The 17,530-nt window shown below is 42.5% G+C and overlaps 1 protein-coding gene across 1 annotated transcript in view; it reads left to right on the forward strand.

Annotated features, from left to right (window-relative positions):
* Nucleotides 1–4,239: 4,239 nt before the first annotated feature.
* The window catches only part of LOC117541480 (voltage-gated potassium channel subunit beta-2-like), a 134,231-nt gene continuing 120,940 nt past the window's right edge, over nt 4,240–17,530 (forward strand). The window contains exons 1-3 of the mRNA XM_034208650.1: nt 4,240–4,313; nt 4,851–4,895; nt 6,111–6,155. Coding sequence (XP_034064541.1) covers nt 4,249–4,313; nt 4,851–4,895; nt 6,111–6,155 — 155 coding nt within the window. The 5' untranslated portion in view covers nt 4,240–4,248. The remainder of the gene's footprint in view (nt 4,314–4,850; nt 4,896–6,110; nt 6,156–17,530) is intronic.

The raw sequence follows: 17,530 nt of genomic DNA on the forward strand, positions 1-17,530 counted from the left end.
GATAATAAGATTAGATATACTTTATTCAACCTGATCTCACCAGAATGCGTGACTCCACCACGACTCGTTAACACCACATTGCGTGGTTCACTTTATTTGATCTAAAATATGGATGTTTTTCCGTTATAGTAGCCTGTGAAAACCATAACAAATATGTGATTCTGAAATGCTGAAGTACTGAAAGTCCAGGAAACAACCTGAAGACCAAAGTTCACCCAGTTGTCCAGTTGTACAGTATCTGGGGATTTTGCTCAATGCAGCCCCCATCGAGAGCGAGGGGTACGCCCCCGTCGAGAGCGAGGGGTACGCCCCCATTGAGAGTGAAGTATACGCCCCATCGAGAAGGAGGGCAGGCTACGTGCCACTCTGAGGACAGACAGACGTGGTGCGAGGAAGGGAGTCTAGAGCCTCTGTCCGGTACATTGCTTGCTCATGCCACAGTCAAGGTGTATGCAGCAGCCATCTCGTCCTGTCATGCGGGATTTGGCGGCAGACCAGTCTTTAGCCAACCGCTTGTGAAGCGTTTTTTGCAGGGGATCAGGAGACAGCGCCCAGTGGTGCATGTCTCCACCCCGCAATGGGAACTGCCATTGGTGCTCAAGGCTTTGGTTACAGAACCGTTTGAGCCTCTGGAGCTCTCCTCCCTGAAGGCGCTATCATTGAAAGAGAGAGAAGCAAAAAGAAACAGCTTTGCTGCTTGCTTTGACTTCTGCCAAGAGTCTGTATGCGAACTGATCGCTCTATCGGTGCACCCGAGTTGCCTTCTGGTTCGTGGTGACCGTAGCAGGGCGACACTCAGACTGAACCCCTCCTCTGTTCCCAAGAACCTAAGGAGTTCTTCCAGGTTGAGGGTTATACAGCTAGGCGGCTTTAGTCGTCCACCTATGCACGGCGGCGTCTTGGTCTACGCCAGGCCCGTTCATAAGGTAAGTATCTCTGAGATATGTCTGGCTCCTTTTTCATCGTCGGTGCTTGCTGGGGCAACACAGGACTGGTGAAAGGAGGAGGGCTGTGGGTCAGTAAGCTGTATCTGACCCCCAGGGACATAATGCACTTACGTTGTCCCATGCTCCTTAGGGACCTGGGAAACGTGGTGCGCAGTAAGCCCCATACAGGGCTGGAAGACCTTCCCCACTACGGTCCATGCACACTCCACACGAGGTAAGCGTGTGTGAGTGTGGGGGACATGGTGCACTTACGTTCTCCCCATGCTCCTTAGGGACCTGCAAACGTAGTGCGCAGTGTATAGTCACTTGCACTGGCACCTGCAGGGTGGAGCTATGGGCTTGTTCAGACCAATTAGGCTCTACCAGCCAAGTAAGCTGCGGCCCCGACTTCTCCACGGTCACAACCGGATGATAGGAAGTTGGGGTGCGGTGGCTGTTAACCAAAGGCCGGTCAGGGGCAGTGTGGTGGGTCGATGTTGTAGGGCGACAGGGTACCCACTGTACCCATATAGTCCAGTAGAGAGCGAAGCCTGAGATAGAACAGGGGGTTACGTATTGTAACCCTAGTTCTATAAGCACAGGCGGAGCCCTCTACCTAGGGCCCTGTCTTTCCTATGCCGCTCGCTGAAGAGGGTGTAGGATGACAGTCAGGAGGTGTAACTGCCTTATATGCGCGCGCATTCAGGTAGGCTCGCCCTGATTGGCCGGCTACGTTTATACAACTTCAGTGTATGAACGCTCGCGTATCATTGATGAAGTAGTACCCATAGAGTTCAGTAGAGGGCTCCGCCTGTGCTTATAGAACTAGGGTTACAATACGTAACCGCCCATTTTAATTTATTATCTTTTGACTAAATGCTTTTGGAATAATAGGCTGGTATATTTGAATGTTGTACAATAATGAGTTCTTCCAACCTCTACTAGTCAGGAAACCCCAAATCCTTCAACCAATACTAGCTATTGATATTGTAACTTCTTTAAAACGATACATTTAGTTATGTATGACATTTTACCAAGTCTTAATCTAGAATTCCTTATGAGACTTCATTAATTGGCTCTCATAACTGCATTTGTGAGGTATTGCCCAAATAAATTGCTTGGTGTAAATCAAGTCAATATGATTTATTATTATTTGTAAGAAAATGTATAACAATAATTATGAACTCCTTCTAATAGCTATTTTGTTTGTCATGTTTTTTAAACGTGTGCATCTTAACTTAAGTGCCAGTTATTATCAACCCTATTTAATAATAATACTAATAATAATATATTTATTTTGTTAGCGCTTTTACAGGTGCTCAAAGACGCTTTACAGATATAGTGAAAAGAAAAGATGATTTAGGATTTAAGTATACAGGGCTCGACATTATAAATGGCCCGCTGGCCCGGAAGCATTATTTAGACACCCTGGCCAGCATAACGTACTTTTCACTTGCGGGCCACTAAAAATATTGCTTAAAAAAAAATGTTTCCTGTGGTATTGGTATTTTGACTAGCAATTTATTATTAACGCTACAACACAGCGTTTTGTGAGTCGCTTGTCGTTGTTGGGTGAAAAGCAAACCGCTGTTTGCTGCGGAGCGCAGCGCGAGCAGGCTCCCGAGAGCGCGCTCCTTCACTACAGACCAAATATGAACAATTGAGGAAAATGAGGAAGAACTGATGATTAAAATGTTATAGTACAAGTAGTAATGTAGTTAGTGCATAAATTACAATTGCAACAAATGTGTTAATTTTCTTCATTATTAGAGTCGATTTTTTTTGGACGAATGCTCCGGGCCAGTGGTCACAATGGTGGGGCCAGTGACAATACAAGTCCACCTGCCCAGAGGGCCAGTGGCTTTTTACCCTTAATGTCTACCCCTGGATATGAATAGTTGTATTAATAGAGATTAACATTAATAATTGATCATATCTATACTTACTCAGAGAGAACCTCAACATGGGCTCAGGCTTATGGCTATACATTAAATCAGGAATTTTAGAACAAATATATTACCGGATATCTACAAATTCATTAGATTTTCGATACCTGTAACAAATGGCATGATGTTTGAATCAGTATATGTCAAGATATCTCACTCAGACCCAAAAAGAAGACCTGGTGCAGGGTCGACCGTAGCACTGGCGTTATAGATGTTTCGCCTAGGGCGCCAGATCTGTGGAGGCCGCTGCGCTGGCAGCTCTGGGAGGGAAAAAAACATTTTTGACCGTTGGTACTCATCCTAATTTTTGGCCTTGATGTAACAATATTCATAATTAAGTAAATGTAACACCCTTTTCACCCCGGTTACATGTTTCATTTGCCCTGTACGATGGTCGCTGTAAGTGATGAAAATGGGGGATGTTGGCTTATCAGGAGCCCGAAGCTCACAGCCAAAGTGCGAGTGAGCGAGCAAGGGAGCAAGGGAGGGCGCACCGGTACCGGTGTTGTTGTTATTATCATCTGGTGCTAACTGCTCTAACGGATATAATAAGAAGATGTTTCTACAATAATGTGGAGGGAGAGTCCTCTCCAGTCAGACTGAGAGGCTGATAACTACAGCTCAGTGAGGTAAAGGACTCTGAGTGTTTAGATAGTTCACTTTAGTCTAAGTTATCTCAGTGAGTCTCAAACGGTTTGATCACAATTTAACACATATTTCCAAGGCACTCCTTTATAATTATTGGGATAATCAGGTTTGAAATCATTCCAATGTATACTATAGGACAGTAAACCAAAAATATTGTTTAAAACTGGAGATAAAAAAATATGCATGAATAAATAAATGTTAAGGTAAAATAAGATATGAATGAACAACAAAAATAAAATAAGTTACATGTATTTGTTATTGGCTATGGTAGGTTATTGGTTATGTTCACATACTTATTTGATTATTAGATATAATAATTAGATTTCGCTAAAATCTCGCCTAGGGCAGCAAATTGTCTAGAGCCGGTCCTGACCTGGTGGTCCTCCAACGAAAACTCTTGGATCGCCAAAGTCATAGTGATTCATCCTCTGGTACAGAATTCTCTATCCATCTAATAGATGTTGAGTGGTAAGTGTTGAACATACCAAGCCCAAATCTGTCACTGCCAGTCCAATAGCTGTGCCACCGTCATAGTTTTAAAGCCTTTCTTATAAAGGTTATATGAAGCATTCCTCATACAACTGCTTGCATTTTGAACAACCTTTATACTTGTAAGCAAAAAAGGCTTTTCAAAGGAAAGAGGGAGAGAAAACACAACAGATTTAAACTTTGCTCATCTTTATAATCTCCTCAAAATCTCATTGCTTTTGAAGGTAGCAGAGGAGCTGATGACACTGGCATATGAAAATGGGATCAATCTGTTCGACACAGCTGAAGTTTATAGTGCTGGAAAGTAAGTATGACTCATCAAGTACATATATAAAAAAGAGTTTTCTTGATACATTTTTGTCAATCATGCCAATCTACATAACCTCCTTTCCAGTCCAGAGGCTGCATTAGTGCACATGAAGCCATTACTGAATGATCAGTCAGGGCAGAACCTACCTCTCATTTCTAAAGCGTGAAAAATGTATAGTGACAAATGCATACAGTATAATTGCTTTAAATGACTTGACATCTTACATCAGTCTTTTTAAGAACATATGTTGCTGACCTTAACCTAACAATTCAAGACCTCAAAGCCCTCTCCACAGGGAACCTATGTGTGAAGACAAGTATTTGTATATTATTTCAAAAGGGGGATCCTTTGCAATACAATTGATGAAATAGTAAACAAAGGGTGAACTAGAGACTCGTTTTACTTTTGTTTTTTTAACATTGGTTTGTTTACATTGCATGCAAATATCTTTTGTTAAATGTACTGAATATTTATAAAGATAACTGGTAAGGGAAAATGCATGAAAATATTTCCCTCTCTCCTTTTCCCCAGGGCTGAATCTGTCTTGGGAAGTATCATAAAGAAGAAAGGATGGAGGTATAGTTTTAGATTGTTTGTACAGACTTGTACTTCGAAAACAACCATGACTATTTCCCCAAGTCCATTATTTGTATGCATTGCCATATAAAGGGTTAAGAGTTTCCAGACTGGCACATTTACTGTGGTTGAGCTGGTGTTCAGTCTTATGGCTCTGGAGAGATCCCTACCTCACTGTCTGATAATGCAAACAAAGACTGCTCACATTGTCACATACACAATAAAAAGCTAACTAAAATATTTAAAACAATTTGGTGCATCAGCAGGGTTTTACCATGAGCTGTATTGTAACTTAGCTTATCCATGCCAGCATAGTAGTTGTGCCAGTCTTTTAAGGTCTAGTCATATCACCAGGTCAAGTAGTACAGTATTTCACCTCCTTTACTTAGCCTTGAAGCCTTGCCCACACACGCTCATTTAAAAAAGGAGTTGGGATAACTGGTTAGTTTCTCATGGGACTTGGCTTCGGACGGTTGCCGGTTCAAGTCCTAATCAGATCAAAACAATTAAATAATGTGGAGTGTGGACTGGTAGCTGGAGAGGTGCCAGTTTACCTTCTGGGCCCTGCCGAGGTTCCCATGAGCAAGGCACCAAATCCCCAACCGTTCCCTGGCCCCGGACAGATTGGCAGCCTCTTCGCTCTGACTCTCCTCTAAAATGCGTTTGCACGTGTGCTGTGCACCTATACCTGTATAATTGTGTGTGTGTATTTGTACTGTGTGTATTAAAAAATATATTTAAACAGAGTGGAAAACTGAATTTCACTTATATATATATATATTACGGGATGTAAAATGCTTAATCTTAGCAATACCCCTACTGTTTCCAGGGGTTATTACACAGCATCTACACGGCGGCATGCGTTGAAGCTTGCCGGTGGGCGTGTCTGAAACTCGACCAACAACCAATCACATGAATCTCCCGCCCCGGACACACAAGCACGCGGTTTTGATTGGCTAGAGCTTGTACTGGCATATCATTTGGATTGGCTGACGCCTTCCGTCGAAGCTTCAAAAGTAGAACTTGCTCTACCTTTGAAGCGAGCAACGCGACGGAACCACAATGCAGTTCGGCAAAGCATGACGTCACCCCATTCAAAGTGAATGGTCAGAAGTGTTGAAGCTTCAACGCACGCCGCCGTGTGGGCGGGCCGTTATTGAGTGAATGAAACTACCACAGCCTGAATTCTATTTTTTCATATGTTCTCACACGCAGGCGGTCAAGTTTAGTCATCACCACCAAAATCTTCTGGGGCGGAAAGTATGTATACGTTATATTTTCTTCTCCTTTTTTCACTTGTTCTATAATTGGAATAATATAAATTCCCTCCCTCTAGTCATAGGCTAAGGCACTATGTGTATTATACAGTACATCCTTACATGTTATACATTCTAGGTAATTTTATTATTGTCCAATACAATTCCAAATGGAAAACTGGTGAAGTCACATTACATTTCACTCAAATGGGAAACTCCTGTCATCATTAATCCAGTTAAAGGGAAATGTCATTACATTAGCAGAGCTCGAGAGAGAGGAAACAAATTAAGTTGTTAAAACAGCTATTGATAAATGTATGGTTCTTGAACAGTAGACGTTTTTCATATTATCTTTTGGAAACTTGCCTCTCTACGGAACATATTTTTTAAATATATTTCAACAATTACTTGAAAATATTTGAAATGTTTACAAGGCCTGTGACATATACTTTAGTAGACCAGAATATGTGAACTCAGCTTTTTACATCTACTTAGATCTGTCTATCAAGGTGGAAATTAATTAATTCAGCTTTTGTTAATGCCACTCTAAAGGGTTAAGAAGAGCCTGCCATTTTTCACAGTTGGACACTATAACCTTTGTTTGCTTTTATTTCACCTCGTCAAAATATTGACCATGGACACCTTATTTCTCTTGTTCCTAATGCCGCCTACAATCTAAAACACATCAGTGGCAGAAACAAGAAATAAAACCGTAAGGCCTGTATTCAGTCTGCTTCAACCTGTGGATTAATACATATCACAAACACCTTTTTCTTTCTTTTTTTGGATGTAGGTTAAATCACTTGGTTTGCAGCAATAATTGAAAACATTTAAAAACAGAATAAATATGTTGTATAGTAATACGCAATAATTATGCCTTATCGTGCTGTCACTTCAAATATTAAATAGAATTTACAAGAATGTGATAAGCTGCATACAGATGCAGTTGTGATGAAGGTGGACAGAGTAGTCATTCCTTCTTGTAAATTGGTTGTGAGAGATATCTGTGCAGGGCCGCCCCTCCCTACAGGCCAATCACGCAGGCTGCATGGGGCCCCGCCTTGCGCAGGGGGCTCCGCCCAGAGGGCCTCAGCTGCTGTGCGCAGTTCTCAGCGCACCCCCGGCTGACACGGGAGAGTGAGAGGTGACAAGGGGAGCACGTCTGTAACCCGAAACCGTTGCAATGAATCGACATCTGACCAATCACGGCTTTGATACGGCCACTAGTGCAGGTGAAGAGATGTCGGTGAAAAGACAGTTTCAGTCCGGCGCAAGCTAGAGGGAAAAAAAAAAAAACTTGAAGAAACTAGAGCATCACTCGAAGGTGGGTTATTGTATGAGTCAAATGTACAACTTGCGAATGTTGTATAAGTCAAATGGCCGATTGCCATATTAAAACATCAGCTGCAATTCATGACATGAAGAAGGCAGTCTCTGCAGAGCATATAGGCTAATGGAGATGCAGTTATTTCCAGCATTCTTTATTTACCATTCATTCAAGTATGTGATGCCTTGTATCTGCTAATGTACAGGAGGAAGAGTGATACACTGTCTGTCTAGTTGGCTTACATAACAGTTAAAGTTTACAGCCTAAAAAACATGGAGCATTTTTCCCCCTTATATTCATTTTTATGTCAATTTGCACATTTCATGGTGATGCTCAGCCTCTCCCCTTAACTCCTAACAGTCATCATCATGTCAACCACAAGACAGAGAAATACTGATAGAAGTGTGTGTAGTTGTTGATACATTGCTGACAGAGGGAACTACATTTGAATACAGATTTAAGAAATATCAGTTTTTGAGCACGTCATAAGCATGTTTTGTCTTGACTATATTACAACTATATTATAATAAAATAATATAGTATTTATATTATTGAATTGACTATTATTATAGTAGAAGTTGTTATTTGCATTCATTATATTTAATCTTTGTTGAGGCTAGTATTTGGCAGGAAATGGCAGACGTATTCACCTGTAAACGCAGACGACATACATGCACAAACCATTTACCTCACTGCATAAAAAAGTGTTGATAATAATAATAAACAGGGGAATTATATTTGCAAACTAGCCTACTTTGTTTCCAAAAAAAATGTTTTCACTCCTGTCGGTTTGGGGGGGGGCCTCATCTCACAATGTCGCTTGGGGCCCCAAGTTGGCCAGGCCCTGTATCTGTGGCCTAGAAAAAAGTCCATCACACTCTTCCACTAGACAGCAAAGGTTGCATTTATCTACTGGAAACATCTTCATGACTAACTCATAGACACTAGGTTACGGGCCTGTCGGCCATTAAGAATTGTTCACAAGCCTTGCTAAGCAGGATACCGTAAAGAGTGGGGTCTCTTGTCCGCTATGTGAAACTTTGTGTGTGTTGTTCAGAGGATGTAGTTTAGAAAAGTAAGAAGTAAGAAAATCCCAGCGAGCAAACCTGGCTCACCAAATTGGAGAGATTGACAAACAATGTGCACAAACTAAAAATCAGGTCCTCTAAAGCAGGGGTTCCGTGAAAAAGCTGTGAGTTTATCGTAATATTTGCACCTATACCAGTCATATTATATCATCCAGTAGCCTAGTTAATCTTTCACCAGAAAACCGTTGAAAATGGCTTTTATGATGTTCCGAGGGATTCGGCGGCTCAGCCTATAAGGTCTCAGCCTCTCGTGCGCACGAGAAAGTTACCGGTGCGCCAAGTAGGAAGTGGAGCGCACAGGAGACAACCGTTTCATTGCAGACTGTTATGTTTATGTGGGGAAATGGCAGTGCATACATTATTTGAGATATATTTCAAACTCGGACTTCATTTTAAGGACATGTCGGCCAGGGGTGTAGAGCTATTTGTTTAAGCACCGGATTGGCAAAACAGGAGAGTAAACCAGTCTGCCTTGATCTATGAATTCATGTCAGGGACTCTCACGGTATCTGCTGCCACAGCTGTTTTATAGAAGGAAAACCTCCTTCACTTCATGAAATGGCTGCAGCACCAGGAGGCAGTGGGACGTATACTCCGCCTCTGAGAAGTGCAGCACCAGGGCACCGAGAGCTATGCCTTTTTACGCACCGCCTTCGCTGTGTTTACCTTCATCAGAACAGCTTAAGAGTGACTGCAGGCTGCTACGTGTTAACCACACACACATCTCGACACACATCGAACTGCCCGATTACTCCCCCTTTTATTAGTTTTATGAAGGAGATGTCCAGTCACCAAGGCGCATGATGTGTGTGTGTGTGTGTATGTGCTCTGCTCAGCTCAGCTCTGTGTGTTCGGTGTTCTTGATAGCTATGGACTGACTCAGCATGTGACGGAGCCCACGCACAATAAGGGGCACACTCTGGACTTAATTATCTCAAAGGGTCTGAATATCTCTCAGGTTGTGGTGACTGATGTTGCACTCTCTGACCATTCCTGTGTTTTCTTTGAGAGCTCTATTTCTGTTCACAAATATGTTCAAAAAGAGGTAACCACAAAGCGATATTTAACTGAAAATACTAGGGAAATGTTTACTCAGAATTTTTCTTCCACACTTGCCCCTGCTAACATCTCAGTAAATGAGCTAGATGATCATTTTAATTCAAAAATTAAAAATGTTATAGATGCCATTGCTCCAACTAAGGTAAAGGAAGTGTCTGGCAAGACAATATCTCCATGGAGAAAGGCCATGAGCGTGAAAACAGAAAAAAGAGAATGTTGAAAAGCTGAACGCAGGTGGCGAAAAACAAATCTCCAGGTTCACTTTGAAATCTATAAAGAGAGACTTGGCCTTTATAATTTGGAATTGAAAAATGCACGACAATCATTCTTCTCTGACATCATTACCAAAAACAAAAACAACGCACGTGCCTTGTTTGCTACCGTCGACAGACTAACTAACCCCCCAGTGTCAGTAGCCTCTGAATTTCTATCCACCAGGGCGTGCAATGATTTTGCCTCCTTCTTCACTGACAAAATTCAGAAAATCAGACAAGCAGTCAATGCCTCTGCATCAGGAACAGCAAATGTGTTGTCTCTGTGTCCACTTAATTCAAACACCATGACATAATTCCATCAGATTAATGATAAAAACCTAGAGGATTTAGGATTATACAACTTCTGAAATCCTCCTCCTGCTGCCTTGATATTATTCCAACAGGATTTTTTAAAGATGTTTTGCCTTGCATGGCCTCAGATCTACTTCATATAGTAAACACATCTCTTCACTCAGGTATTTTTCCACAAGCCCTGAAAACTGCAGTCATTAAACCGCTCTTAAAAAAGAATAATCTAGATGCTTCAGTAATGAACAATTACAGGCCCATATCAAACCTCCCATTTCTAGGTAAAATCATTGAAAAAGTTGTTTTTCAACAGTTGAGTGATTTCTTGCATTTAAATAACTGTTTCGATGTGTTCCAGTCAGGCTTTCGTCCAAACCACAGCACTGAGACCGCTCTTGTAAAGGTCTTTAATGACATCCACTTAAACACAGACAGTGGCAGAACTTCAGTGTTAGTATTATTAGATCTCAGTGCTGCGTTTGACACTGTTGACCACAGCATATTACTAGACCGACTGGAAAACTGGGTGGGACTTTCGGAAACAGTTCTAAATTGGTTTGAATCCTACTTAAAAGGACAGAAACAACTTTGTTTCTATAGGTAAATACACATCTGAGTTGACAAATATGACATGTGGGGTTCCTCAAGGCTCCATCTTGGGGCCTCTTCTCTTTAACATCTACATGCTACCACTGGCTCAGATAATGAAAAACAACAAAATAAGTTACCATAGCTATGCGGATGACACACAAATTTACGTAACAATTTCACCAGGAGACTATGCTCCAATTCAAACACTGAGTAAGTGCATTGAACAAATCAATGACTGGATGTTGTCAGAACTTTCTCCAATTAAACAAAGATAAAACTGAGGTAATGGTTTTTGGAGCCAAGTCAGAACGTATAAAAGTTAGCGCTGAGCTTCAGTCTGCAATGTTCAAAACAACAGATAAAGCCAGAAATCTAGGTGTAGTCATGGACTCTGACCTGAGTTTCAACAGTCACATTAAAACAGTTACTAAATCAGCCTACTATCACCTAAAGAATATATCTAGGATTAAAAGACTAATGTCACAGCAGGATTTGGAAAAACTTGTCCATGCTTTTATCTTCAGTAGACTCGACTACTGCAATTGTGTCTTCACAGGTCTCACTAAAAAATCTATTAGGAAGCTGCAGCTGATTCAGAACGCCGCTGCTCGAGTCCTCACTAACACTAAGAAAGTGGATCACATCACTCCTGTTCTGAAGTCTTTACACTGGCTTCCTGTGTGTCAAAGAATATATTTCAAAATACTGCTGCTGGTTTATAAAGCACTGAATGGTTTAGGCCCAAAATACATTTCTGACCTCCTGCTAAATTATGAACCATCCAGATCTCTCAGGTCTTCAGCTTTCTGTCCCCAGAGTCAGAACTAAACATGGTAAAGCAGCGTTCAGTTATTATGCTCCAAATATCTGGAACAAACTCCCAGAAACCTGCAGGTCCGCTGCAACTCTGACTACTTTTAAATCCAGGCTGAAGACTTTTCTTTTTGTCGCTGCTTTTAATTGAACTATTCATATCTTAGACTGCACTGTAACTTTTATCCATGTACTTTTTCTTTTAATGTTTAATTGAACTATTCATATCTTAGACTGCACTGTAACTTGTATCCATGTATTTTATTAGCTTTTCTTTTTAATGACTGATTTTAAATGCCATTTTCTTAATGTCTTTCATTTTTTGTAAAGCACTTGTGTTGAAAAGTGCTATATAAATAAACTTGCCTTGCCTTTGTGTCTGTCCGACACCGGCATTTGTTTTCAAATGACCATGAACAGTAATTTACACACATCTGGCTAACTCCATAGGTATATGCGGGTGTTCCCACAAGAAGTTAGTTTAATCTTAATCTCGATGTAGGCCCTAGTGCTAAATGCTGTCGGACGTGCACCGGAACGAACGTCACTATCATAATATCTTCTGAAAACAAATGCCAGTGACACACCCACACCCACACACACACACACACACACACACACACACACACACACACACACACACACACACACACACACACACACACACACACACACACACCACACACACACACACACACACACACACACACACACACACACACACACACACACACACACACACACACACACAGCATTACCGGACTGGTTACTGTCAGAGCTTGTTATGCAGCAAGCCAGAGCGTGGAGAAAGAGGATAAATGTATTTATAGATGAATCAGATGAACTTATTAATAGATATCCTGTACACTGCAGGGAGATGGACCACAGGCATGCTCGCGCAGGCGCGCACACACACACACACACACACACACACACACACACACACACACACACACACTTCATAATGCGCCTTCTCCTCGTTTTCCCAGCATTCACTGGATTATCCGTAAATCATACAAACAAAACCAAAACGTTGATTTATCTGTTTTCCCGTTTCGGTTTAAAAACTGAATAATGTCGTTTTTTTGGTTTTCCGTTTTTCCGAAAAACCAAAAAACGACACCGGTTCTTTTTTTAAACGTTGTTAATATATTTTGGATGCATATTGTTCTAGTATTTGTTCAGGCTGTTACATACAATTAGCCTCTGTTGCTGCCTGCTGGTGGTGAGTAAATATTAAAATCAGTTAAAATTGACAACCGGTCCGCGATTCTTTTTTAATGTATCTGCCGGTCCTTGGCACAATAAAGGTTGGGAACCCCTGCTCTAAAGAAAATGACTGGAACTCAAGACCAGGTTTAACACATTCACTTATAAAACAAAAGACCATGTTCTATATCCATGGAGACAAGTCAGACAAAATGCAAAGCATTTCCAGTATCAAAAGGTAAAATGTCCATACAACATCTGACCACACACAAAAGCTACTTCTACTTTCAGCTCTACACCTAGAGTCTCAAACGGATGACAGTGAAATTCCAAATGTTTTAAGCAGTCTCAATATTCCCAAACTTTCACCTGACTTCAGGAGGACGTTGGAGGAGCAAATATCTCAGGCAGAAATAATTTCTGTTACCTTGGTTGGTTATTGGCTAATGGTTACACATGCCAAAAAATCGTCATGACATCATAAAGTGGCCAAAATCTGATCAGCTCATTTTCAGACAGGTTTTTATATAAGTGAGCGAATCTTTTTTCCTGAAACATTCAGAATCTCTTTACACAGAGGGGACACATGTTTATGTATAAAAGACATGAACAAGTGGATTTTGCATAATAGGTGACCTTTAACTGGTGGATAGAGTTGCTGCTGGGGGGTTGAGATCAAGCCCCCAGGAAGTGCGCCGGACTCAGATGAAAATATTCGTGCTGGCCAAACGGCGGTACTACACTTCCGTTTGGTTGCCAGGCCCGGAAACACTTTTTCCGATTGACTTACATGGGGAAAGAGTGGTCTGTAAATCGTTGGATAATTTTTTTTAAACTAAATAAACTACCCAGTATGAACACTTGTATAGCCCTTATTAAAAACATTCGTTCCTCAAGTTGTAATAATGTGCTAATAACGTTATTCTGAGAGTTATTTCCCTCTGCATTATGAACGCGCATCTAACCCACGGGACCGCGCCGCGCCGCCCGGCACGTTCATGTTACGTGTCCCAACCAATCAGAGCACACTGTGCTCACAGGAAGGGTGGGGGCTGGAGCTATTGGAGCTACAACGAGCCGTTAAAGGCAGAGAGTGAAATTCAGTGAATACAATACACGTAGTTTACAGAGATGCTGTTTGAGAAACCAATGTGAGTTGCGTTTATCTTTACCCATGGATGCACAATAAGAACGGATCCATATCGTCTTACTGCCACCCCACGGAGCTGTAATAATGGATATATTTGCTATAATTCATTATCATACTACATGGGCTGTATGATTAAATCTTGCACCGTAAATGTTGTATTAAATAAAGTTAATATTACTTATTATATATATATATATATATATTATATATATATATATACACAGTGCAATCATTATTTCATGCTAAATGAAGCTCTGTTGCTTGGATATCACTAGATCCTGTTACAGCGTAATATAAGTACATAACGATTGATGTGTACATTAGCATAATGACTAGCTAGCCGCTAACTGCCACCTCGTTAATATCAAATCCATCATAATAACAAATTATTACCATGCTGTCATGAACGTGCGGTGCTGTTACGTGTACGCAAATTGACGTGCTTGATGTGAACGAGCATTTTGGTTAAAGTTGCGCATGCTCTATGAGCGCACATACGGGTACTTTTCAGGCATGCCGGGTAATCTGTGACGTTTCGCTCTCTCAAAAGTTGGGCAATTTTATCATCATGCGCTAATGAGCAACTCTCATAGGAATGAATGAGGCCCCGCCTCCCACGCTGTATCCAGTTCTTATTATACATCCATGGTTGAGATGCACAAGGTGCAGAGGAGACACTGCACACAGCTGATTGACAGAAACACAAACCACAAAATAAATAAAATGAATTATAAACAAAGCCCCAACTGTTTGTGCAAACCCAGCTTGATTACACTTATACTATCATTTCTTAAAAGGGAAGGACATTACGTCACCCTGATGATGTTTAAAACCCGGATTAGGGTCCTCTCGGGCATAGGCGGCGCGTGAGGCTCAGGTTTGGGAAGTGTTACGTTCCCTATTGGGCTAGGGGGACCAAAGGGACACGACACGACCAGATTGGAATTGGTATGTGTTACCGGTGATTTATTTGTAACCAAAACAATGAACACAATAATATATACGAACAGCCTGGACCAACAACGGACCAAACTGTTACGATTTAACAAAAGGAGAACTCCAAAAGAGAGTTGCACAATATGATACAAAAGAAAGAAAGTACCTCACTTCTAAAGTGGAACAAAACACTAAACAAAATGAGGCAGTGTGGGAACACAGCGGTGGCTGGTCAACAGGTGCTAATCACCTGGGTCTAAGCAATACTTCCACAAATGCTGATCTACAGGCGCTAAGCTAGCCTGGGTCTAAGCTGTTTCACAATGTCCAGAATCCTAAATGCTGTTCCACAGGAGCTAAGCAACCTGGATCTAAGCAATACACACACACAAACCCTATACTAAACACAGAACACTACGACACACTGCTAATCAGTGTGCTCGCACAGAAACCCTACTGAACACACTGCTAGGCAGTCTAACGAGGCACAGAATACACACGGCTAGGAAGTCTAAGGAATCACAGAAGATGGCAGTATCACAATGAGAGGCTTGAGGCGTCTGTCACACAATACAGAGCCTCCAGAATGATGTCCGTGCCCGGCCTTTGTACTCCTCCCACGGATGACGTGGCAGAAGCGGGCGGGTTCAGGACGGCCAATGACAGCAGAGGAACTGCACAGCTCATTTACATATGCACACACAAACAAGAGTTAATGGCAAAACGAAAGTAGCGGCTGTAACACCCACCCCCCTTAAGACACAAACCCCACAGGGTTTTTGTGAACCATAACACACACTACCCAACGAACACATCACTACAGTCTGGACAGGGCATCCGCAAACACGTTCTCTGAACCTTTCTTATGGCGGATTTGCAGGTTGTAGTCCTGAACGATCAGAGCCCACCGCATGAGACGCTGGTTGTGATTATACATGCGGGACAAGAAGACAATGGGGTTGTGATCAGTAAACACTGCAACTGGCAAAGAACTGGACCCGACATAAACCTCAAAGTGCTGGAGAGCTAACAACAAAGCAAGGGTCTCCTTTTCAATGGTAGAGTAGCGGACCTGGTGTTTGTTGAACTTGCGGGAGAAATAACAGACAGGATGATCAACTCCATCCGCATCCTCCTGCAGTAAAACAGCACCGGCCCCCACTGCACTGGCATCCACCTCGAGTTTAAAGGGTTTAGCAAGATCGGGAGCAGCGAGCACAGGAGCGTGACTTAAGAGTGTCTTTACACACTCAAATGCATGTTGGCACTCAGGGGTCCAAACGTAGTCCACCTTGGGACTTATCAAATTAGTTAGGGGTTGGGCTACAGTGGAAAAGTTGCGGCAGAAACTGCGGTAGTAGCCTGCCATATCGAGTAAACGGCAGAGGTCACTCCTGGTGATGGGCACCGCACATTCAGCCACCGCAGTAACCTTAGCTTCCACTGGTCGGACTTGGCCTTGCCCAACCTGCTTCCCTAAATAGGTGACAGTAGCTTTACCAAACCCACATTTGGCCAGATTCAAAGTAAGCGACGCCTGTGCGAGCCGGGTGAATACCTGTCCCAGGATCTTCATGTGCATCTCCCACATGGGCGTATACACAATAAGTTCATCCAGATACGCGTTACAATTATTTATCCCTGATAGGACGGTGTTCACCAATCTCTGGAACGTAGCAGGAGCATTACACATGCCAAACGCCATGACTGTGTACTGCAGAAAACAGTCAGGCGTAGCGAAAGCGGAGATTTTTGAGGCACGGTCCGTTAAAGGTACCTGCCAGTAACCTTTAAGCAGGTCCAATTTACTGACGTATCTAGCGGAACCTAAGTTGTCGATGCAATCTTCTATTCTCGGCAATGGGTAGCAATCGGTCACCGTAACAGCGTTCACTTTACGGTAGTCCGTGATAAAGCGCGGAGAACCATCAGATTTAGCCTCTACAAGGCACGGAGAGCACCATGGGCTAGAGCTCTGTGTAGCTAAGCCATTAGATACAAGGTATTCAGCCTCCTGTTTCATAAGCGCGCGCGCGCTTGGTCGGATTGGCACGGTACGGATGTTGTTTAATCGGCCTCGCGCCTTTTACATCGATGTCATGCGTTATCACATTAGTTTGTGTCGGGACATCATGGAAAAGGCTCGGGAAACGATCCACCAACTGGGTTATGTCCTGCTGCTGCCCCTCCTGCAGATGACCTAACGTAGTTGGCAATGTCTTTACCATCTCCGAGTTACATAACCGAGCACCCGGCTGGTGATGTGAACGCATCACCAAACCGTCGTCAGATGGGCTGGAACTATCTGTAACTATTCATGCGGAAGCAGCTACTCTTTGATTAGCCAAGCCGGCCGGCGGACTATCAGTGGCAGTGCGTGAATAATAACGCTTCAACATGTTCACATGACAGACGCGCGTTTTTTCTGGAGTACCAATCACGTAATCTGTGTCACTGAGACAATCACGGATTTCGTACGGGCCGAGGAATTTTGCTGAGAGCGCAGCGCCGGGGATAGGCAAGAGTGTGAGGACCTTGTCACCTATTTCAAAGTGCCTAGGGACAGCGGCACGGTCATAATTACGCTTCATGACAGCTTGTGAAGCGGATAGCGACTCTCTAGCGAGTGAATTTGCTCGGTGC

Source organism: Gymnodraco acuticeps, unplaced genomic scaffold, assembly GCF_902827175.1.
Source record: "Gymnodraco acuticeps unplaced genomic scaffold, fGymAcu1.1, whole genome shotgun sequence".
NCBI classification, from domain to species: Eukaryota; Metazoa; Chordata; class Actinopteri; order Perciformes; family Bathydraconidae; genus Gymnodraco; species Gymnodraco acuticeps.